The sequence below is a fragment of the Phoenix dactylifera genome, chromosome 5, assembly GCF_009389715.1.
Source record: "Phoenix dactylifera cultivar Barhee BC4 chromosome 5, palm_55x_up_171113_PBpolish2nd_filt_p, whole genome shotgun sequence".
In the NCBI taxonomy this organism is placed as follows: domain Eukaryota; kingdom Viridiplantae; phylum Streptophyta; class Magnoliopsida; order Arecales; family Arecaceae; genus Phoenix; species Phoenix dactylifera.
Window position 1 is genome coordinate 7,781,166 of NC_052396.1, and position 24,326 is coordinate 7,805,491.

At 37.9% G+C, this 24,326-nt stretch overlaps 2 protein-coding genes, 1 long non-coding RNA gene and 1 pseudogene across 3 annotated transcripts; 3 read left to right on the forward strand and 1 right to left on the reverse strand.

The window, feature by feature from the left end:
- Nucleotides 1-2,764: 2,764 nt before the first annotated feature.
- On the forward strand, nucleotides 2,765-6,474 carry LOC103702897 (60S ribosomal protein L9). The gene is made up of 3 exons (XM_008785535.4): nucleotides 2,765-3,212; nucleotides 5,884-6,006; nucleotides 6,112-6,474. The coding sequence occupies exons 1-3, from the start codon at nucleotides 2,850-2,852 to the stop codon at nucleotides 6,193-6,195; spliced, it is 570 nt and encodes a 189-aa protein (XP_008783757.2). The 5' UTR covers nucleotides 2,765-2,849; the 3' UTR covers nucleotides 6,196-6,474.
- A 219-nt stretch (nucleotides 6,475-6,693) lies between these two features.
- On the forward strand, nucleotides 6,694-11,946 carry LOC103702779 (annotated as a pseudogene).
- A 1,295-nt stretch (nucleotides 11,947-13,241) lies between these two features.
- LOC103702778 (probable cinnamyl alcohol dehydrogenase 1) lies at nucleotides 13,242-23,331 on the reverse strand. Its single transcript, XM_008785339.3, has 7 exons — nucleotides 23,215-23,331; nucleotides 22,192-22,291; nucleotides 20,919-21,032; nucleotides 16,880-17,110; nucleotides 14,552-14,837; nucleotides 13,757-13,907; nucleotides 13,242-13,634 (listed from the first exon to the last, which is right to left on the reverse strand). Exons 2-7 carry the CDS (start codon nucleotides 22,278-22,280, stop codon nucleotides 13,438-13,440), a joined length of 1,068 nt encoding a protein of 355 aa, XP_008783561.1. The 5' UTR covers nucleotides 22,281-22,291; nucleotides 23,215-23,331; the 3' UTR covers nucleotides 13,242-13,437.
- Nucleotides 17,122-23,073, forward strand: LOC120110846. The gene is made up of 2 exons (XR_005511966.1): nucleotides 17,122-20,454; nucleotides 22,186-23,073. It is a non-coding gene; the product is annotated as an uncharacterized LOC120110846 (long non-coding RNA).
- Nucleotides 23,332-24,326: the final 995 nt, after the last annotated feature.

Here is a 24,326-nt window from a genome sequence, read left to right on the forward strand (position 1 = left end):
CGGAAAAGAGCTTTCTCCTAAGATATACTCTTATTGCCTACAGGTGCCCCCCTCCTAAGCAACAATCTCCCATACAAAAATTCCAACAATTATTCAATAATTACATAAATTTTTTTTAACCAAGATATGCGTATCAGCCTGAACCAAGCAATATGGAACATATCGTATCGATTCGATACCAGTACTCGGTACGGATGGTGTACCAATATTTGGTATGTTAAAAAAATTTCGTATTGTACTATACCGGTACGATGCTAGCGTGGCACCGATATAGAGTCCAGTACTGAAACAGCGAACCTTGCCTTTAACAATCACTTGTGGTAAGGCAGCAAATGAGCAAAGAAATTGGCTTCACAGTATATATCCATGGCCCTCAAAGTGGCCAATAAACTTTCTCCAAACATCAATAATCTTAGATAAGGTTGCCATGAGCTGAAGGTGATTTGTGGATCCACTGTACCAATGCATGAGGAAATAAACACGCTACAATTGGATCCTCTGAAGCGTAACACGGGGATTTCACAATCAATCTACCAATGCACTTCTTGCTCGATAAATATATGATATTAGAATGATCTAGCCAACTAACAATTGTTGCAAAATCACATGGCTACCGGTTTACAGTACCAAGCCTATTAAAAGCCAGCATGACAACCTCCAGATCAACTTTCAATTTAGCCATGGGTGCAGAGAATGGCTCTTCCCACCATGATCATTTTGGTTTGTTCGAGCACCATAGGCAGAAGTTGATCAGATCTTCAAGCGTTCCAAAATCCATTTTTCGCCTATGTTTGCACCAAACTCTCTTGGTCTAGGAGCATGAAATGCAACATGATTTAGATCCTTCCTCTCCTTGTCATGCCATGTATGATTAGTTTCTAATCGAACTCCTTTATTTATAAGTTTTAACTTTTGTTGCGGAGATTGATTTACCAACTTTCCACCCGAAAAGGTTTAGCATGGTATTTGATTTGCTTTTCCATATCCAGCTATTAGCGTTTTTCTAAGACCTCATGTCACAAGATTGCCAACTGTCTCTGTGTATGTGTATTTGTACATCGGCTGTTCACACTAATCTCGCATAAGCACAACTAGCTACATCACTAGCAAAAAGGCAGTGCAAAAAAGAAGAAACAGAGGCTTGTTGGGTCCAAAGAAATTCTTCAGAATGATGGGTAGCAAATGAGGCACCGAATCAGCAGCTTTGTTCGCCTCCTAAAAGACATGTCTGGCTTAGAAAGCACGACACTCCCGCAACATCCGTCGTGTGTCACCTAGGAGTGGGTACTCTGCCTCCCCCCACCCCTTCTCTAGTAAGTGCTCAATCAACGAGGCTGAGTTCCCCTCTAGGATGAAACACTCAGTCTCTAACACATGTCTCGCATAGAAGAATCCCTTCCATGCTGCCCCGAGTTTCGCCCCAAACATTGAAACCTCGAAAGAACAACGCCCCCCATGGCAATCAACCTAGAGCCGTGGTCCTTGATCACAAATGCCACTCAAGCACTATCACCACCAGCGGATAGACTCCCATCAAAATTCACCTTAAGATGGTCAGAAGGTGGGGGCTCCCAAGAAACAAAGACAAAACTAGGTGTTGTGATAGCGAAGAGAGGGTCTCAGATATCTCTAGCCATCCCAGATGAATCAAACCCAACAATTTCAATAACTTCCATAGCCTGGTGGAGAGCCCGTTCCACAACAGACCTTAGGGGTGCTGTCTTGTCCTCAAAGACTGTTCTTTCTATCCAACCAGATGTGATAAGCCAAAAAGACGATAGCAATACCCTACCCTATAGTGCTCGGAGATCATATTGCAGCGATATAACAAGGTGACCAAAGGGACCTCCAACCCAATCTATTTGCCTCCGCTTTGTTATCAAAGACCATAACGCCAGACTTGTGGCGGACGGAGGCCGACATATCTTCGACACTAATGTTATTAGAACAGAGGTAAGAGTTGCGTGGGAAGGCATCACCTATGCGAGGTTTGTTCTGGGTACGGACTGCATTTATCTTAAAGGAGACTCGGCTATGGTGATCGAGTGGATTCAAGGCTGGCACAGCAATGTTGGCGGGCAATCGCTGCTTCGCAACATATACAAGCTATTGAGAGGGTGTGGCTTCTTTTAGGCCATTCATATCTATCAAGAGGCGGACAGTGCTGCTGACTGGATCGCCTTCTTTATGGTTCATCATTTTAGAGAGGTTTTTGGAAGAACCAAGCGTTTGTTCTTTTCTTTCTTCCCCAACTTCTTTTTTATAATTTTGTTGGCTGCATTCATGCTTATTTAGCGTGCAGTGCCATTGTATATATATATATATATATATAAAAGAAATCTATCCACCCTTGGGACCTCATGGATCGGCAAGTTCAAAATGGCTCGGACAAGCAAAGCAGTGATTTCACTTAATCTTGTGCTTTGCTTCACCTCTTCCCGGCCAACATATGCTTGGCCTGTTTCCACCATTTTAGTTAGCCTGCCATTAGCTCATAAGAATGAAAAATATTTCACGATTCGAACCCATTTGGCTTCGGTTAGCGATACGTTGCCAACTCAAATTGCGGTACATGGTGCATCAACCGCACACCTCAGCCATCACCATCAGTCACATCCATCAATCCAGACCATCCAATACTACCCATTCGGCCACGATCTCAACGCAGCAACACCCAAAACCCTAGTCCCTTTCCTCTCGGGAGCCCCCAAACATCATCAAATCAGGCCCATATATATATAAGATATTTGGGTTTCCACCTTCCCTTCGGGACGCAGCATCGGCGGGGCCGGCAGAAGAAGAGAAAGAGAGAGAGAGAGAGAGAGAGAGGCCGATCTAGCGTCGTCGAGATGAAGACGATCCTGTCGACGGATACGATGGAGATCCCGGAGGGGGTGACGGTGCGAGTGAAGGCGAAGGTGATCGAGGTGGAGGGACCCCGCGGGAAGCTGACCCGCAACTTCAAGCACCTCAATCTCGATTTCCAGCTCATGGAGGGCGGCCGCAAGCTCAAAGTAGACGCCTGGTTCGGCTCCCGCAAGACCACCGCCGCCATCCGCACCGCCATTAGCCACGTCCAGAACCTCATCACCGGCGTCACCAAAGGATACCGCTACAAGATGCGGTTTGTCTACGCCCACTTCCCCATCAACGCCTCCATCGCCAACAACAACACATCCATCGAGATCCGCAACTTCCTTGGCGAGAAGAAGGTGTCATCTCCCTCGATCTATTCCACCCTTACTCGCTTATTCTTTATTTTTTAAAAAAAGAATCTGTCTCGTGTTTATAAATATCTGAGATTTAGGTATTTAGTTTTTGATTTTTGAGATTTTTTTGTTTGTAAAAATATAAAATCCTGATAGGGAAATTGACTGCTTTAATTATTTATTTTCAATTATTGATTGGAATGGTTTCTGATTTTTTTTTCCTATCCTAAATCATGCAGTCTAACTTTTTCTCGATGTTTGTACAACTTAAGTTCAAGATAACTAACAAGATCTAAAATGAGTCGTTATATCATTAATTTTTTTGTAGTTAATGATTCTACTGATCCTAAGTACCTGCATTGTTTCATCTCTCCTCTTTTCTTCTTTTCTTTTCTTTTCTTTTTCCCCCAAATCCCAATTGCGTAACTCAGCAAACGATAAGAGTCTACTTCTAATTATGGGACGTTTTCTATCCTTTGTATCTTGGACCTGTTAGCACCCGATTAATTTGTGCACCATATGCAAGTGCTCCAAGTCCCAAGCTTCTTGTGGTTTGTGGTCTCATAAGATTCTTGGTGATGATTTGCCTTATTCTCCATGTATCGTCAAGTTGTCATTTTCAAATGACCTGTAGGTATGGTGACACTTGTCGGTATGGTCAGGGTCTCGAATCAAAAGCAAGATATTTGATCCTTTGTATCTTAAGGCCGTGTTTGGACGTCAGAGCATTTTATCCAGCGATACGATGTGGTTTGATCCTCATTTGGCTAAAGATAAGAGTTTGAGTAGTAGTTATGCAATGGGGAGGGAGTTTTAACTATAATAGAAAACTTTGTTCCTAGAAGCCTGCATAAGGAAAATCACCTCTCACTTGAAACTCACGATCCTAATTATTTCAGGGATTTATGGGCTCCGGTTAGTTTTGATCCTGGTACTTCTCTCTGAACTTTTGTTTCCTCCTTTCTTTAGGAAAATCTGACTGGGCATTATCGAATGAATAACATACCTGACCATCCAACCAGGCCATTAGTAGATATTTTATTACTTGATTTAGTTTTTGATGTTCCTCAAGCCTTTTTTCCCCTGTCATTCTTTGATATGCTTATTAAATACATCTTAATTTTTGATGGTTCCAACTTTATCCAAAGAGTTTGAATTATGCAACCTAGCTCATTAGAAAATTGATGTATATATATGCCAATTATAAGAACATAGAAGTACGTCATTGAAACCCTCTGTATACAATGTTTTTATTCTTCTATATCGTATTCTTTTGATATGTAAAAATAATTGCTGAATTTCTTGGAACTTTATCAAGCATTTCATATTTAATTGATCAATCATTTGAGTCTGAAAAATATTGCCTTTTGAAAAATTTTCACTTTCCCATTTTTTAAAATTTCTAATATAATTCTATTGGATTAGTTGATATATATATATATATGTATATATATATATATGTCTATACATATATATATATATGTCTATATATATGTATAGACATATATATATATATATATGTCTATACATATATATATATATATATATATATATATATATATATATATATATATATATATATATATAGACATAAATATGTGTATGTGTGTATGTATGCATGCATGCATGCATGTATATAGGTTAGTTTCAGGTTAGCTTTGTTTTTAAATTAGATGATGAGGGTCCCATATTGATGATTTGAACTGTTGAATATGATCTATTATCTCTATATTACTTGCACACTATAAATCATGTAATGTAGAGACTCCTAGCCTATGCATCAACTTATAAAAAATGGATAGCTTAAATAACTCAAAACAATAGATTGCTTTTAATCACTTGGTATATCGGCTCAAGGTCTTTAAATAATATGATTTGTGGTGTATAAATACTTTAGAGATAGTAAATCACATCTAATAGCTTGGATCATCGATGTGGGACTTTCATCATCCAATTCAAAAAAAAATGTAATTGGTTATATAGAGTTACACCATGCGTAACTTGATCCCGACCCATACCCACCACACAAAATTCGTCTAGAGTGAATAGTATTTACTAACCACATGGCAGCTTCTTGCTCATCACTGCTATCTTAATGTTATTTAGCAGCATGTGGTTTTTTGTTATCTGGCCCTAAGATAGTTTTAAGTTGGAGTTTACCTTAGTATTTTGCTGTTTGTCCATTATTAACTCTTTTTAAACAAGTTCAACAAGTTGGTTTGAACTACTATATTTTCCTGATTTATATTTATATTTGATGACACTCATTTAACTATTACGTTACCAATTTGCATTTCAATGTGATATAGTTGACATTCCAAAAAGTGTAAGTTTTCCTTGACATCAATACATATAATAGAACAGCTGATTAAACAACAACAACAACAACATTGTATTACTTGAGAACCTTGCTTCGGTGTCTCTTCAACAAAAATGCATATAGATAATACAAACTCATCGCAAACATAAGACCTCACTTCTACTGGAACTAAGTTCCGAATAAGTGCCTCAGCAAGTCTAGATGTTTTGGGCTGCTTAAAAATGAAAGCCAGATTCTAGTGCTGCAAATTTCATATTCTTACTGTACGTTGGATGTTGATTCATATGTTTCATGTAATAGTTCTCTTAGCATCTTTATCCTTGTTGCAAGTAGTTTTATCTTTTATTGGTACAGGTGCGGAAGGTGGAAATGCTTGAAGGAGTGACGATCCTTCGGTCCGAGAAGGTCAAGGATGAGCTTATCCTCGATGGGAATGATATTGAACTTGTTTCTCGCTCTGCTGCCCTTATCAACCAGGTCAGCCATTTTAAATATATCAGATTAGTAATTTGCCACATGCTTTCTATATTTTCATGTATTTGCTTCTTCAAAGACTGAGATTTGATGCTTTTGTGCTAACAGAAATGCCATGTGAAGAACAAAGACATCAGGAAGTTCTTGGATGGTATCTACGTCAGCGAGAAGGGAACAATTGCTGAGGAATAGTAAGCGATAGTAAGATGATTATAGCCTCACTGAAGCTTTCTTGTGGAGGACTTTCTGGCTAGACAGTTTTCTCTTCAACTTGATGTCTGCAGAGCTTGGAAATGGAGTCATAGGTTTATGATTTTGAGTTTGTCTTGTGATTGTTTTGAATTACTGTTCTTTCTTCTGATGTTGGAAGTTAAAAACTCTATGGCAAGATAATTAGCTGTGGGGAACCTTTTATTTTTCAATTGATCATAATGAAAGTAGATTATTTGGGCACGTGTTTGAACTCTGAAAGTGAGTTTATGTTTCGTGTTATCAACTGTGTCATTCATCCCTGAACTTATTCCAATTTTTGGATCCATTATTAGGATGTGTTTGGTGTTGCTTAAAAATATTTTTTATACTTTTAAAGAAAAAGGTTTTCCTTGGAAAAAAGTTTAGTAACAAAATTTTTATAAAGTCCTTCTATAAGATGAAAAGCTGAAAAAAGTGTTTTTAGGGGAGAAGCTAGAAAACTCATATGCTGTTGGGCATTGCTTTCATTTTCTTAATTTTTTAAAAATATTTTTATTTTAGTTTTAAATTTAAAAATATAAATATGTTAGATATAGTTAATTATTTTTAAAAAGATAAACATCATAATGGTGCCTAAGGCAGTGATAGTGGTAATGTTGTGACGGTGATGGCAGTGGTGGTGGGAGTACTGATGATGTGGTGGTTGTAATGGTGGTGGTGCTGGAGAGGTAGTGATGGGAGAATTTCGTATCTTTGAAGATAGCAATCACAAGAATTACATATTTTTATTTTTTAAAAATAATAATAAAAAATAGTAGCACCAAACATATTTTTGTGTTATCTTTTATGATTTTATTTTTAAAATAAAAAATAAACAAAAGTAATGTCAAATAGGTTTTAGCTTTCAAGTTTTTTGTCAGAAAAACTTTTGAGGAGGAGGAGCAACTTGTATTCATGCTTTTATAATTTGTGTCACTCTACAAATAAAAAGTGAAATGGCGCTTGTGCTATTAGTCATACCTCTCCACCTAGCAACTAAGGGTTCTGGTTTGATTCTTTGGATGACGCATTCCTAACATTTTTTAGATCAAGTTTATCAGTTTAATAGGCCTATCTCCTTTTCTTTTAAATTTAATTTTGTTTGTAGGATGGCATCAATTTCAATGCTTTTATTCAGCCATGCTCATAGGAATCAAGTCTGGGAAGTCCATGTATCTTGTATGCAGGCTCTTGCATCCTGGTGATAACAGGAGCTCTGGCAATGGATTTAGCGAGTACACAGCCTCCTGGATTTTCCAGCTACATCCTTCCCAGTAAAACGCGGCAGAGCTTTCAGAAGATGGACACCAAAGTGGATCAGTTGTGAGATATTTGCAAAACTGATTTGGTTATATTAGCCATCTTGACTATTCGATTTCCCAATCTTTACAAAGACAAAGCCTCTCTATTGTCCTGTTATATGACTCTCCTAGGCTTCATGTCTGACAAGAGATTTGGACATGGAAGTTCGGGTATCAAAATTTTGATAGACTGACTTGAATTGCCATTCTTGTCTGTGTTGAAGTTTTCTAGCTCTGACTAGTTTTCAAGTTAGAGATAATTAGATGTGGGGAAATTTTTTTTTATAGTTAAATTAGGTTTTCCCTACATCTCTTATGGTTAAACTGTGGGTAACCAAGTTTATGTAAAAGTTCTCAAACACGTTGGTGCCCCGCCTTACAGGAGATGCTGGAGGAATTGAGATGCTTTCAGAGGCCATGAAGCGGATAAACATGGTGGCCTCTCATCATGGTAGCTTAACATGATAGGACTGGGTTTTGTAGTGAGCTCACCCTCGTAGGATCGCGGCTCTTTGTTCTGGCAGTAGCATGTGTGTCGCCCAGGGCATAAGGGGCATGGTGACTTGACGTCATTCTTATCTTCTTCCGATTTATTATCGGCAGTCTATTTAGGATTCCAAACTCAACGGTAGCAACTAAACATGAGAGTTGCACTCGTTGCAGGACTTAATCCAATACTTTATATGAGCCGATGACAGCCATGCACTACATGTGTTCGCGTTTTCGAAAAAACCTCTCTCTTGGAAGAGGATTCGCGGCATGTAAACCTTGATTTACTGCTCTTGCAGTTGCCTTCTCATTCATCATTTTATGATGGCATGGTCAATTGTAAGGCCTTCAAACCGATTCGATCGAAAGAGGCATACTTTTGGATTCTGTTTGAGAAGGCAAAAGGTTATGAGACTTTTGCCCTTTAAAATCTTATTTGTTGCAGGCAAGAACTGGTCGGAAAGGAAGCAACCATCCCATCTTTCGCGGCGGCCTCAAATTCCTCCTACTTCCACCACTTTATTATATTAATCTCAATCTCTCTCCCCGTCTCTCTGCGAATAGAGATGAAGCTCTCCTTCTCCCTCTCCTCCAAACCCTCCTCCTCCCGCCCCAATCCCCCCAAACACCCCCAAGAGGTCACCAGCGGCGGCTGGGCGGAGAACGTTGAGCCCAAGCCCCAATATGTCACCGTCTTCGACCCCTCCCAAACCCTAGACGGCCCCGCCAAGCTCGTCATCCCCCCCATCCCCAACGCCGACCTCCGCCCACCCAAGAAGATGAAGAACCTTCTCCCTCTCCCCACCGCCGCCGCCGACTCCTCAGCCGCCGCCGCACGCTTCGTCCTTGACACCTCCACCGGCGACGCCCCCGCCTCCAACATCCCCTACGGCCTTACTCTACGGTCCAACGGCGCCGTCTCCACCGATTCTAGATCCCAGGATGGAGACGGTGACAGCCGCCGCCTCTCCGTGGAGGACTCGATCCTTAGGAGATTCAACGAAGACATGAAGAACCTTCCGGAAGATCGCGGCTTTGACGAATTTAACGACATCCCGGTCGAGGGTTTTGGTGCTGCGCTCCTTGCGGGGTATGGGTGGTCGGAGGGCAAGGGGATCGGCCGGAATAACAAGGGGAATGCCCAGGTCGTCCAGTATGAGCGGAGGGCTGGGACCGAAGGGTTGGGGTACGTCCCTTCCTCGACTGATCCCAAGAAGAGGAAAGGCCAATGGGTTGCCCAGGAGGAGAAGAAGGAGAAGGAGAAGGAGAAGAAAGAGAAGGAAAAGGAGGAGAAGATTGTTAGGGTTATATCAGGAAGGCATGCTGGGATGAAAGGCAAGGTTTTGAAGGGCTCAGAAGCCTCCAAGGTCATTTTGAAGCTGCTCGAGACTGGAGAGGAGGTTAAGCTTGAAGGTGATATGCTTGTGGTGTTAGGCTCCGCAAAGGAAGAGAAATTCTTAAGGAGATTGAATGAGTTAAGGATTGTGGAGAAGAATGACAAGAGGGAGGATAGGAGGAACAGTGACAAGAGGAGGGAGGAGAGGGGGAGTAGGGATAAGGAAGTGAAAAAAAGGTGAGGACTTGCACCAGAGGTCTGGCAGTGGCAGTGGCAATGGGGAAGGGGGAGAACAGTTCGATGGCTCAAAAGTTATATCAGAGTTAGGATAATCAGTGAGGATTTCATGGAAGGGAAACTGTTTCTGCAGAAAGGGGAGGTTGTGGATGTTGTTGGCCCCACCACATGCGATATCGCATTGGATGGGAACAGGGAACTGTTACAGGGAGTGGACCAGGAGATCCTCGAGACTGCACTGTCCAGAAGAGGGGGACCGGTCCTTGTGCTCTGGGGGAAGCATGAGGGTGTGTTTGGAAGCCTGGTAGAGAGGAACAAGGAAGATGAGACAGCTGTCATCAGGGATTCTGACACTCATTGTTCGATCACTGTAACACTGGAACAGATTGCTGAGTATATTGGGGATCCAAGCGATCTTGGATATTGATGCTTGTACAGCTGAGAATATTGTAGAAGCTGTTTTTGGGCAGAGGTAATTTGGGCTATCCAATTATTTCTTGGTGATTATGCCTTTGTTCCTCCCCTTTGTTCTAAGTCATCTGTATCCTTTGCGACAGACCATCACTTAATCAGAAATAGTAAGTGTCCAGATGCTAGCATTTTGTTAATTTCCATCATATGTATCTTTCGCAAATATTAACTGTAATATTAGAATCCAAGACATTCTGTGTGGCATGTATGTCAATTGAAGACACTTATTGCAGCACATAGTATGGCCTTTGGTGGCATTGAAGGATAAAACAGTTGACTTGAACATAAACGTTGTTGGTTTTGACCTGTCAAAACTTAAGTTCATGAATATTTTATTTCTGCCTGAAATAATGCCTTTAGAACTTGCTTATCCACTGTCAATAGTCAAACGTTTCATGTTTTCATTTTTGAATAATATTATTTCTCCAAAGTTGGTAAACTTTTAAGAACTTTTACTTGAAATAGAATGCCTTCTTTTTAAGGTACGAAGAATTGTTTTTCTCAAAAATATGAGCAAAAATCAATCTAAAGTTGTTGTGTCATATAACCATCATTTTATGATCTCCTTCAATGAAGTGCTCCAATACTTCAGCTGAAGTCATCACAAACTTAAGCAGAACTTTTTCTATTATTAGAAGCAACTCTAAATGTTATTGATAATGTAGGTCAATCTCCAGGTTAGCCCATCACTTTTTCTTAAAGGAGTTGGCTGTTTTTATTTTTTTTTAAAAAATCTTCCTTTCATTGTGATGTTTTACCATTCATTCTTTGAATGAATTATTACATTAAAAGCCATATGACTTTTTTCCCATGAAGGACATTTTGAAACTAACCCTTTAATGTACACCTATATACCTCATCTAAATTATTCCAGGCAAGGTGGGTGGGTGCTTCCAACATCTTTAACTGCTTTATTGATAGTAGAATTATTGGATTTCCAGGTGAAGCCTCACTTTTAGTTAATTGGAATGGCTGTCACAGGTTTGGTAATCAGTTTACTTCAGCCCAGAAGATTTAACTTTAGCTTCACTACACTTTATCTTCCTCAAATACCTCTGATTCTTTCTTCTTATCAAATCCCAGAAGTAATGCTTTTGGCAATCCACACCAAAACCTTTTTCCTGACACCAAATTTCAAACTTTCCATCCTTTTAGCTTTATCATTTTGCTTGAAACCCGAAATATGTGAGTAAATCATAAAAGGTCTGAGCCTAGCCTTTTGTTCCACAGAATGCATAACATTTCAGCAATGTCATCATGTAACAGATTTTTGCATCTTTGGGCCTTTCTGCGTTATGATTTTTAGTGCCTTTGTTATATACACTCCGTACCGTCCGGCTCAAACCGGTACGGCATACCATGCTTGAAACAAAACAAAGATCCTCCGGTATCATTTTTTTTTAATTTAATTAAGTGGTATCATAAAAATAATACGTTATGACGGTCCTTAGATTCGGGTTGATCATGGGCCAGCATTAAAATTTATTAGCTCTGCATTTAGGATTTTTGTTGGTATAGTGGTTCATCAAGCACATAATTTTGTGATTTGTAGTTGGCAACATGATAAAGTAGCCTATGTCGACGGTGGTCATGGTCTTCAAAGAGGGCGTAGCAGCATGTAGGACAATGGTGATGCTTTTGTGATTTTCTGCTGGTAAGACCTAAATTACATTGAAATCTGGCAAGATCATGGATGTTTGAGATCCTATATTGCATTTCATTTTCAATTCATCATGTTGTAACAGAAACTATGCGGAGTATGATATGCTGCTTTTACTCATGATTTGAGTTCTAATTCATATGAATATGATTATGGGAAACTTAAGTGTATATCTCTTTGGTTGGTAAAGGAGCAGGTTGATAGAGAATTTCTCTACATCTCCTTGTACATTGGTTCCTATTCTTTTGCAACTTAGCTTCCTTTTTCTTTTTCAATTTTGTGTGCATGTAACTGGTTTTACATGTAAACAGCTTTCATGTATCCTTCCACACCATTTGATGACTAATTTCTTGTGCCAATTGCATATCCTTGGAGTTGAATCCAGGCAGATTACCCAGCAATATATGGTGCATAGTTCTGGCATCTCTTTCGGATACATCAGAATATATATAGAGATCAAATATGCTTATCGCGTACATTTGATATGATGCTTTACCAACATTCGTGGAAAGCTAGTCATGCAATTGTGGCATTTTTCTCTGCTCTCCATTATCCCAGATCAAAAATTGTTGTTATCTTTAAATTATGGATGTTCAGCATAGGCGGAGAGATGTTGTTAAGATTGTGTCGATCACATAACAAATAACATTTCCATGTCATCCAACATGCTCTAAATACTTAGAATGGAACAGCATTCAAAAAGCAATGTTCTGGAGTCCAAACCTACATAAGCACATCAATTCAATCCTCGCTTGATCATCAATGAATGGATGTGAGCTTAAGAATATAGAGGTTTCTGCAGAGGGTGCAAAAAAATTCCTACTTTAGTAAGATCAGAGAGCACTAGTCGTTGGTATTTTTCATCGTCAGAACTCACTTTGGTAGTAAAAAAGATATTTGCTGATAAAATGAGTGATTAGTGGAGGTGTCACACATTGTTAAAAGGGTAGATCAGGTGGAATTATTGTGATCTGGGATCGGCAACAAATAAGTATTGATTTTTTCTAGGATCTAAGTAAATGTTTTTTGATACACTTCCAGCAGGGTATATATTGGCCTTTGAATACCAGGTTATGTAACTTGGAACTTTCACGGATTAATAGATAGTGTTAGAAAAAATATGAAACAAAATAAATAAAACTTGCTGTCCTTAAGCACCCAATTGTGTTAATGAGTATGATGCTAATGACAAAAAAGTGTCTAATCTTCCATGCCTCATCATGTGCCAGAGCATTATTGAATTTAATGGCCGACCACATTTTAGAGAAACAATATTTTGTTGGCTCACAATTACTTGGTGCAACCTACGAGTATGCATCTGGCACAAAGCTAAGTAGAGTTTTTGTTTGTTATTTTTCATTTTTTTTTCACCCTCACCTAGGGGAAACAGAAGAACCTTAAACTATAGAATTTTAAATTTGCAACCCTGCAAAATATGAAGTTCGGCCAAAAGCCTTTTTCATAACAATACCCGGAGTATGCAAAAAACAAATTAAATAACTCATTATCCGCAAACAAAAAGCATAAAAATATATCTATTTATATAGATATGTGAGAAATCTGACAGCAAAAGATCAAAATTCAACCAAGTTTGTGCAGGAGCACTTATAAAGTAGCATTATTAAGAGTGCATATTTCTGAATATACATAAACCGTGACTTATATAAGCTCTGGGGAAGCTCCATGCGGTAGCTCTCATAATTTTGAACTCACTTGAGAGAGTTCTTAATGTCAATCACGAAACGATACTTCACATCTCTGTTTACAAGCCTCTCAAGTGCCTCATTTATGTACTGAATATTGATGAGTTCAATTTCTGGATATATTTTGTTTGCTGCACAGAACTCCAGCATTGCCTGTGTCTCTTTGGTACCACCAGTCAAACTGCCAGAAATACTTCTTGAACCTAACAAAAGTAATTTTTAGTTAAATATGATAAGAATTTTGAGCCAATATTAGTCATCCTGCCTTGATGAAAAAATTGACTACTAGAATGAACAAAATTACTTTAAGGAACAAGAAGAATACCAAGGTTAAGACTTCCGGGATGCATACGGACTTCACTAGGAAAGCTCACTAGGACCAAAACTCCACCAACCTTCAGAAGTGACATGTAAGGATCAAAGGGGTGATCACCAGAAGCAGTGTCGATGATGAAATCCAGGGATTTTGTCATAGACTGCAACGAAGACTGCATTAGAAGCCAGCAGCAAACAAAGCCATTTCCAAAAATTTTCAGCAGTGAAGTTGTAGTAGTGATCTCTACAGTACCTGATTGCCTTTCTCATGACAAAAATGACTATTATTCTCAAGAAAAAAGAACATGAATGATTTAAGGTAATTCACATGTAAGGGATTTTGTATGCCCAGATAGCTTTCATCCAGTCATTGCAATGTATAACAGTCAAATGATGGAATTTTGTATATTTCTTTTACAAAATAGAAAGAGGGTTTTCCTTAAAAGGAAAATCTTAAGAAAAAGGCTTAATGATTTAGATAGAAGAATCTTAGTTTCAAATATTGATATATGAAACGTACTTCGAAATTGAGATCACAAGTTCACCTGTGGTAACTCAGTGAAATTGGAGTTGTCACTACAGTGCTAACTACAAAACTATTAAAGGAAAAAAAAAACAGGAAACTGTGACAGCTTTAATAGCTTTAATTATCGAACAAAATTTTGGAGGCCATATAACAGAAATTTATGTTATTTCACCATATATCCGAAAAGAATCAGGCATTTCGTATTTAGCCCTCCTGTAAACTTGAAAAAGCAGCTTGAAACATAGAAGGCATGTTAAAGAAACAGTGATTTGCATTTACCTCCATCTGCTGCTTGTCTGATGAGATCACAAATTTGTCTGCTCCAAGAAGTTTTAGTGCTTCCTCTTTCTTGGACTCACTCGTACTGAACACTGTTACTTTCAAACCAAAAGCTTTTGCAAACTTCACTGCCATGTGACCGAGGCCACCTAGCCCAATGACTCCAAGAGATCTTCCAGGTTGGTTCATCTTATGGCGCATCATGGGAGTGTACACTGTGATTCCAGCGCATAGCAAAGGTGCTGCCTTAGCTAATGGGTAGCCATCAGGTATCATGTAGCAGTACCTGTGCACTCCCAACCAATAATATAGAAAACATCAGCAAATATGATTAATGTTCATCTAATATTTGCCATGGACTCATTTAACTTAGAACTCTGAATTACATAGGCAGATCACTTCCCTAGTCAAATGAATACACCAATCAAATTTAGCAGAGAAATTACAGACAAGTCAGTATAATGGTGAGGACTTTGTCCTCTTGCATTACTATACGGTAGCATATTTTGGGTTGTCAATGGCAGAATTTTGAAGCTGATAAAATTATCTTTAGGCACACCACTTATACTGCACACTTACTAAGTTCATCTAAATTTAACTGATTATCCATCTCTGGCCAACTTCAAAAGCCCAAAGCTTTTCATACCAAAAAAGGTAAAAATCCTTTTAGTAAGATTCATGGGATCATAAGGCATATGATGAAGAGAGAGAGAGAGAGAGAGATACTAGTTAATCTAAAAGATTAGTTACAACTATAACCAAAACTATTAAATTCATTCCAACTGCTTCGTTTTTGCTTCAAGTATTCCCTGTAAGCTCACCCAAATCCTTTTGAAAAACTATCATCCATAATACCATAAGAGGTGGGCGCTTGTTTCTCCTAGAAATTGGCCAACAATGTAGTACGAAAATAACCTTGCAGAATTCATGTTTCTTACATTCTTAAATAAATTTGGAAGTTTTTGGACAAATAATACAATGTATATTAGAATACTTTAACAAATAATATCTAGTTAAAATTACTTCCATTACTTTGTTTCCCTGTATATCTTTTCTTTTCTTTTCACTTCGAGTCAAACCCTTGGATATGTGTTCGAATCTAATTCATGCATTTATACCCAAGCAAATCCAGCATCAGTTATAAAGACATTCTAGCACTTATGAATATCAAATTAGGTTTCACTTCATAATTTGAGCTTCTTACTTCAAGTATCTATCAATCTAATGTCCATCCTCTACCTCTTTTGGGCTTAGGACCAGCACTGGTGGTGTTCTAGTCAATCTCCAAGATATTTTATGTAAATTAGCATTTGTGAATTTCCAGCGATCTACCATAGTGTCATCATCCACAATCAATAGTTTGGTAACATTCCATGCCTTAAAGTTTTTGATGGCCAATTTCTAAAAGCTAAACCCTAAGTGCAGTGCAAATAATAAACACTTCCACCATTTGTGTTTCGCTGTATAATATGCTTCTTTCACTATCACCAGGAATGCTAAATAGGATTTGATCGATCTCTTTAAGAATAGTAAATAAAACAGCAGCAGATGTCTATAATATATATCCTTACCTGGAATTGATGTAATGTCTAGATTTCCTTAACTGACCTCTGTTCTTATTATATTCCTACTGCTTTGATCATATCCAAGTTAATGCCCACATATCTGCAATGCTCACCCTATGTGCAGAGAGTACCACTACTCTTATTACCCAGCAATTTAATCTACCTGACATTTGCTGGTTGTTGTTTATATACTGTCCTATAAATTTTCTCTGATCTCTCAATGGCATGCAATGACCGCACAACATTCGAGAAAACCAGTTGGACTGATCTAGCTAGCCAAACTTCATTTAGAAAAATCCTTGACTTCACTCTGTTTTCTTGTATGACCTATCTAAAATGACAGGACAGACTTGAGTCAGAATTTGCCATGTCAACATGCTCATCGCACCACCATTTATACTGCATTCTACATTCAAATCTACTGAATTAGTATCCTCCAATGTTTGTCAGTACTCCTCCACATGATTTCACTTACATACTTTCCATTAAATAGAACATCTTGAACATGAGGACCATGAACAATTACATATCACATCTAACATTTTTAAAATTCAATTGTCAACAAAGTTCAAGAACATGTGCTCCAACAAAAATAAATCAAAACCATTAGATTGTCAAGAAAGAAGACTTTAAGTTGCAGTCCATATAAACAATAATTATCATTATATGCTATGCTTCTCTATTATGGTATGATTAAATCAAGTCTAAATAACAGAAGAAGAAATTTTGAAGAAGAAATTTTGGCTCATGAAAAGTAACTTGCCTCTCCTTAACTATGATGTAGCTGGAATATCCTCCTTTTGTGATCGTGCCATCTGAATCAAGGCCATTGAAAGTGAAAATTTGTCCTTTCGAACAATGAACTTCTAGAAAATCATTACAGTATTCGCACTCTCCACATGAATTAACATATGTGCCAACACCAGCATGATCACCAACTTTGAAACGTTTAACATTGGAACCAACCTCCATGACAACTCCTGCAATCTCATGCCTGCAATATAGATAGCATGGCAAATACATATCTCAGACATCATATATACCTATACTGAACTCACTTCTTCAGTTGAATGAATCAAGACTGGTTTACAAAGCTCAATTGATGGAAGGCACATGGACAAGATGACATTTTGCTCGAGTGCTGCTGTTTCTTAAAACAAAAACTATATCCATTTTGTTTTAAGTGCACCATGTTGTATATTGTGCTAGCTTTTAGCATTGAGAACTTACAGAATATATTATATGCAATAGAATACTTTTTTTCCAGGGCATGCCGAACCATCTCAAACTAGGCAGTTTGGGCTATACTGAACAATACCGGTCAAGAAACAGGACGATTCGGGTAGGATGGTTCAGTCCCTTAAATCTCACGAGCCCTTCCCGATGCCCCCTTGACCCTCCATTCTCTCTCTACCCCTTCCGCCATGATTGGAGCTTCGAAGCTCTGATGCGTGCATTGGTCATTCGGTCGCTCATCTCGCTCGCTTAGTCACTCATCTAGCTCACTTCATTGCTTGTTTTGTTTGCTCGGTTGCTTGTTTCACTCACTCGATTGCTCATCTTGCTGCATTTTGACATTGGTTGATGTTGATCGATCTCGCTACCTTTCTCGTTCTCCCTTTCTCCTTCTCTCCCCTCTCCCTCCCTTTCCTTCTCCCTCTCCCCCTCCCTCTCTTGCTTTAGTTTACCCCAGCATGGTACAGTATGTACAAAACTGTACCAAACCAATCGCTGGCCGGTGTAAGGCCTGGTGCTGGTCCAGCAGATCTTGCTTTTTTCTCTTTATAGTATACACTAAACATAATTTTGTGCTCAATATCTCCTACCTTAGAACCATAGCCAACATTTAAATATGCTCTTATAGTTTTTAATTTTTCAATTTTTTTCCAATCTAGAAATCGAGTACCCACTTTTTTCCTTGGAGGGGGTCAGGACTCATGACTAGATGGAAACCAAGAGATACAATGGTGTCATAATCTCTAAAATATGCTGATCTCAACTTGATGTAGTTCTCCATGCTAGCCCTATCAGTTTAGGAGTTAAAAGCTCAATGTTCACTAATTTTTCAACATGTCTTTCAAACTACAATTTAAAATATATTATTGCATGATAGTTGACCTTAGCAAACTGAGACCTTTCATATCATGCAACTTGTGCCAACTCTCTACCAAATTGCTGAGCTATATCAAATTTCTATCTAAAATGCTGATGTAGTTTTATTTGTTGCATGTATATGTATTCTTTAAAGTCTAAATTTTTAATCATGTCTCCATAGTCCAATATGAGTGTCAATCTGTACAGAAATACTGGCAACAAAACATATTTTCAATGTCTCATATTGTGCAACAACAAAAGTTTGTATAGCTAGCTAATTATAGTTTTAAACCCAAGATGCAGGATACATCACAAAAAAATTGTGCATTAGCAAAGCAATTTCCTTTTTTTTTTATTTAGTATGGAGTCAACAACCCCTTTAATATTTCCAATCCGGATTTTTGAGGAACAGCTATAAGCTAGCATCTATATTAGAATTGTGCAGGTCACTACTAAACAAAGATCATTAAGCAAGCTGGTTACAAAATCACCATAATAAACAACCTCTATAACTCAATATTAAGCATATCTTCCATGATCAAGACCTTAGAGTTAAGTGGAATATTGATCAAAATCCTCAGGGTTACCCTCAAATAGAGGGTATTCCAAGTGACCAGATACTCCATTTCATTTCCACTAAGAAAATGACCCCATCAAGGGGTTGCGCGGGCACGAGGACGAGGCATACTTGAGAATCCAATTCACAGGTAAAAGTGTTTGTTCATGAACTATCTACACAGTTGTTGTCTATACAACTAATCTAGTTTATTTCTAAGCATTTCAGGTACCTAAATTACAATGTCAGACCACTCCTGAACTATACTCCCCATCTCAACCTGGCTGGCCACTTCAAACTGGATGCAACATAAAATCATTCCCCCAATAAAATTCCTATTTGAGGACACCTTTATTACATGTACTGCAGGCCTATTTAAGTGTATATGTTGTGATGTTCCAAACAGCTTTAATGTTCCAATATCTTATTCACATGCATTTTTTATACTTGCTTTTCAAAATTCATTTTAGCAAGAGAAAGTTTTATTAACTTTACTCTCCAACGTTGAAGCTCTATGCATGACACTTACTCATATTTCTTTTATCAGATTTGATGGATTGACTTAATCACCTAGGAGTGTTAGTAGGCCTTAATTGGAATAAGGCCTGGGAGGTCAGGCCTCATTCAGGTAGGGTCTATGCTGCAAAGAATCAAGCTCTAAAGTAGATCCAGCCAAACCTTATAAGCCTCATAGTAATTTAGACCTGGTATGGACCACCAAGGCTAGGCCAAACTTTATAACTTGGAATTATATATACTTTTTCTTATGAGATTCATGTCTTTCTTATTGAGATCTTACTTTCTTTCCTTATCATTTAGACTTTTCTGGTCCAGAGGAAGGGGTTGCTCTGTAGTTTCCCCAAACTTCATAAACAGTCTCTTTATGCATTTCTAGCATTTTAGATATCACAGGTTTTTGATGCTAGGCAGAAATTCAATCAAAATATATTATGAAACTATGGTTGATGTGCTGCTGCATTATACGAACTCCATATAGATGAGATATTGCTTCCTGGTGTGATGTTAGGTTTGATATGTGTTTGTGTGTACCATAACTATGTGCTCTCTCTCTCTCTCATGCGCGCGCGCACAAAAACACAGACGATCGACTAAAGTGTACATATTATCTTGGCTAAAAGATTTAATCATTTAAAAATCAATCATGGGCCACCCAAGTTGGAGATCATTGTATCCAGTTCACATTCATATGTCATTCTATATCAGCACAACTAACTTTCGTAGATATTTACATTGCGAGGTGATTTGAGGATTAAATTATTATCCAAAAATTGAATGCAACATAATTCTTTAACAATTTCATTGGTTTTTAACAATTTTTATAATTCTTTATACTTTTAGTTTTCAGCCTGGGATGATCAAAACCATAAATCCAAATATTACAAACAACACAATATGTTATAAAATTGTATAACCTATGGTTTCTTGTTCTTTTTTCCCTATATATACCAATTTTTTTCATTTTTTTTCCAAATTTCTGGCTGATACTTCAAAGCTCGAGCTATAATAGTTGAATAGAAACTTGGTGGGCCCCGACCAAACCTAAACAAACTATGTAAGCCTTCATTTAATTGCTGTCATTTTTGTCATTGCAGGCACATGAATTTACCTTTATCGAGTAAAGAAAATTTGTGAAACATGCTTCTTCTGATGGGCTTCCTCTTAGGAAGGTACATACATCCTAGCAATTTTTCTTTTTCAGTAAATTACATATATTCCCCTAGTCCTGTTAATTAGAGATAAGAACACTAGTCCGCTATTCCATGAATTTGTCTCACATATTTTAGTTGGTTATCAATCAGCTTGTAGACTGCTTCTTAGGAACCAAGTTTCTTTCCTCCAAAATTTTCTTCTAATTCAATTTCGAGCATCCAGTGCGTTAACATATTACTTGTCAAAATCTAGTTCATCATAGAATTGACTAAGCATTCTCGATACCATTAAAAGATATGTACTCTTAAAACATCTGTCAAGCAATCTTTCTTCTTCTGTAACCATATTCTTTTGCCACGGCCATCAAGTTTCATATATGACATTATTATAGTAAAATTTGGAGCAGATATCTTCATTCATTGTTCGCACAGTTTTTGAAAAATGAAAACTATGCAATATGGTTGAGTAAAGAAAAACATACCCAGGCACCAATGGGTACTTTGAGTCACCATGCGCATTTCGAGTCCAATGGACATCAGCATAACAAACTCCACAATGTGTTATTTCTATACGAACATCATCGCTTCTGACAACTCTGCATGATTTTCAGAGGAATTTAATGATGCTTCATGATAAAACTGTTGTTTTAAGACAAACATCTCACAACAGTTAACCTAAGTCATGACTTGGAGAAGAGTATAGATAAATATCATAAACCAAGAATCATCTAGTAGTTACAAATTAACAGTTCTAGTGCACGTTCAGAAGACTGAATAAGAAACATGATGAAATTAATAGAATTTTAAACAACTTTACAGTCTTATCCATTTGTCCCCGATGCTAGGTTCAAGAAGTATCATCCATTTTGGCCACAAAAATAGTGTTTAAAAATTTTATTCTAAATAAAAATTTTAATCTCCTTGAAGCAAGGTACGGTGTCTCGATACTAAGCCTCGTATGGTGCCACCTTGTCATTGCATTGGTCCGGTACAGGCCCAGTTCGGCATACCGACACTCGGTACATTCTCTGTACTGCGTACCAATACCGAACCGGTACAATACGTTCCATACCGCCTAATTCAATATGGTATGGTGTACCATGCCTTGAAGCATAAACTTCAACAAACTTGATTCTCATTGATAAATCAACAAGTATAACGAACATATGCTATGATTCTACATGACAATTATACTAATAATATACTACAAATACAATTATAAGAGTATGATAACTATGCTAATATAATTTTTTCTGCAGAACCTGTAGTGTTATTGGAACTTAGTTACCTGAAATAGATGCCGGTGCGGGAGCAGATTTGGGTGATCGTGCGGGTGCAGGGAAGCGGGTCTCTTAAAACTGCTTTGAATAAGGAACCATTTAAAAAGTAGGTGCCAGGAATGAATTTCCAGAGAAATTTCCAAGCAAATGCACCACCCTAAGTGACAGTTCCTACTACTAAGATTTGGAAAAGTATATTGCAAATATATGACGATAAGACTGAAAAAAAATCATGGGACTACAATTCAGCAAGTAAAAACCAGAACCTGTTTAATTAATAACTATATCCAAAAAATTACATGGTTGAACAATTCAGGCCTCATAGTGCATAAGGTTATATGTCCATTTTTTTTAAAATGCCCATCTGAAATCAACAATATAAGCTCACAAAAAATGTGCAATTAAAAGAATTTGAGATCTATCTTTTTGTCATTAGGATAACGTTAGAAAGAACTCATGCGCTATACAGGGGCACCTGCGATTGAATCTGTAAGGAGAAAGAATTCCAGAAGCATCTCTTGCAGCCCAAGCTAAGCAATCTCTGCTGCCAGTATCAGTGTCCATTGCTAAGATATCTGCAACTACGAAAACATCATGTGACACAGAAATACCAATATATGCACCATAAGTACTTTTATTATCAGATTTTCTTTGAGAAATATTAGCATGATCAGATGTACAAGTTAAAATTTGGGTAACAGGCACACAAAGTCATGAGCTTTTCCTTCCACTGAGACAAAATCATGCTTTATCTTAATCATTACTTAACAACTCAAAGCAGAAAAGGTCTCAACAATTGCCTAGCACATAATTGATTTCATTCCTTATAATTGTGCTATAAAGTTCCCTGTCTTATATAAGTTGAAGCTTTTGTCAGGAAAAAAAGCTAAATCTCTCTCTCTCTCTCTCTCACCCACATACACTCACCCCGCACAAAAAAAATTGCTTGAGGATATAGTTGGAGTCTTTAACTTCTCTGCAGTATTATGCTCCCAAATAAAGCATGCAAGGTTAGATGGATATAGTAACAGCAATTTCTTTAAAGAAAATGGAAGCTAAAACCCCACCTGATATCACTAAGATAAAATCAAAGTCAAATATTTCCATAGAGTAGTCTTTCACATTGAAATAACAGCTGCTCTACGATTCTTGCTACTGTTGCAACAAAGTCTCTACTGGCGCACAATTGATATTTAGTCAATCGGGGGTTTAAACATACAACCTATATTTGTGCCTCCTAAGATCAAAATATCTCCTAAGATTAAAAAAAAAATGATGCATTCCCCATCTGAGAAGAATAAGACAAGAACTTTAATGATCATGAAAGAAATAGTCCAGTGTCGATAATAATATATAACCAAAGCTACCAACAATAAGAATTCACAAAAAAAGGGAAAAAACATCAAAAAAAGATTATGAACCATCAAAGAATATCGGATATGGAAAAAAAAAAATTCTCAGACGAGCAAAGACAGAAATCCAGGTTAGATACGGTTACCTTTGATGAGGATTACGGTCGGACGATTTGGATCTGCTGCTGTGATGCGGGAGAGAGAGATTTCTTCTGTCCTCGATACCAGCGGGGGGCTTTCTGTGCCACGTTGCAAGAGCCAATGATCTTTCTATCTATTTATAGAAGACGGGCACGGGATGGAGCCGTTAGATGAACGGGATTGTCTTTACTGGCGGTAAGGCTAAGGAAACCATGACCGCAGGGGGAGCAAGGGTGTACCACTTGGGCTGGGTTAACCCGAAACAAACCCGTAATTTTTAGGCCAAGCCAAGCCATAATATACAATATTCTTCAAGTTAGGCGCATGGTTAGAAATAAGGCCAGCTTGATTTCAAATCTTACCGAGCTTACATTGGAAGACTAGAAATTTCTACTATAACATAGAAATCTCGTATAGTGCCTAATTGGAACTTACTCTTTTTTTTCTACAATGGCTACTCACGCTACTTTAGTATAGGTGTAGCTAACAGAATCATGTGCGACAATCTGGTACAACTGTAAAGGAGAGATTTCCTGATTTGTCCAGAGAATCTCTCTGGAGCGCTGTGCTGCGTAGGAGGTGACCCAGTCGGCGGCCTTGTTCGCCTCCTGGTACACATGCACTGTCTAAAAGGTGCTGCAATTTTTTATCATCCGACGAATATCACTACATTGGAACTTACTCTACCGGCAGATGCTTAACATGATACAAACTATAAATTTGGAAGCGTAATTAGAGTGTTACGCATAAGCTATATAATTTTTTGTATGAGATTTTCATGTTGGTCTAGCATTTTCCATAAAAAGATGACGCAATAATCCAAACTAATTTTTTATGATGGTGTTTCGAACCAGTCTAAACTTGATACGTTTCATGCGATGCTACCCAAAAAAACATAATCTAATTTAATTTGATCCATTTTATATTATTTTTAAATTGAATATTTTGATTAGTTGAGGTATGGGCTCGGATGGTCTCGTTTATTGCCAATGAAACTAAACCAGAGTGATATTTTGCTAAGAGATTGGATTATATTCATTTGTGTCTGGTCCTTGAACCGATCGCTGTGAAAGAGGAAGTTGAGAGAGCTCAAATCATGGCGGAGCAAAGCAAGTGA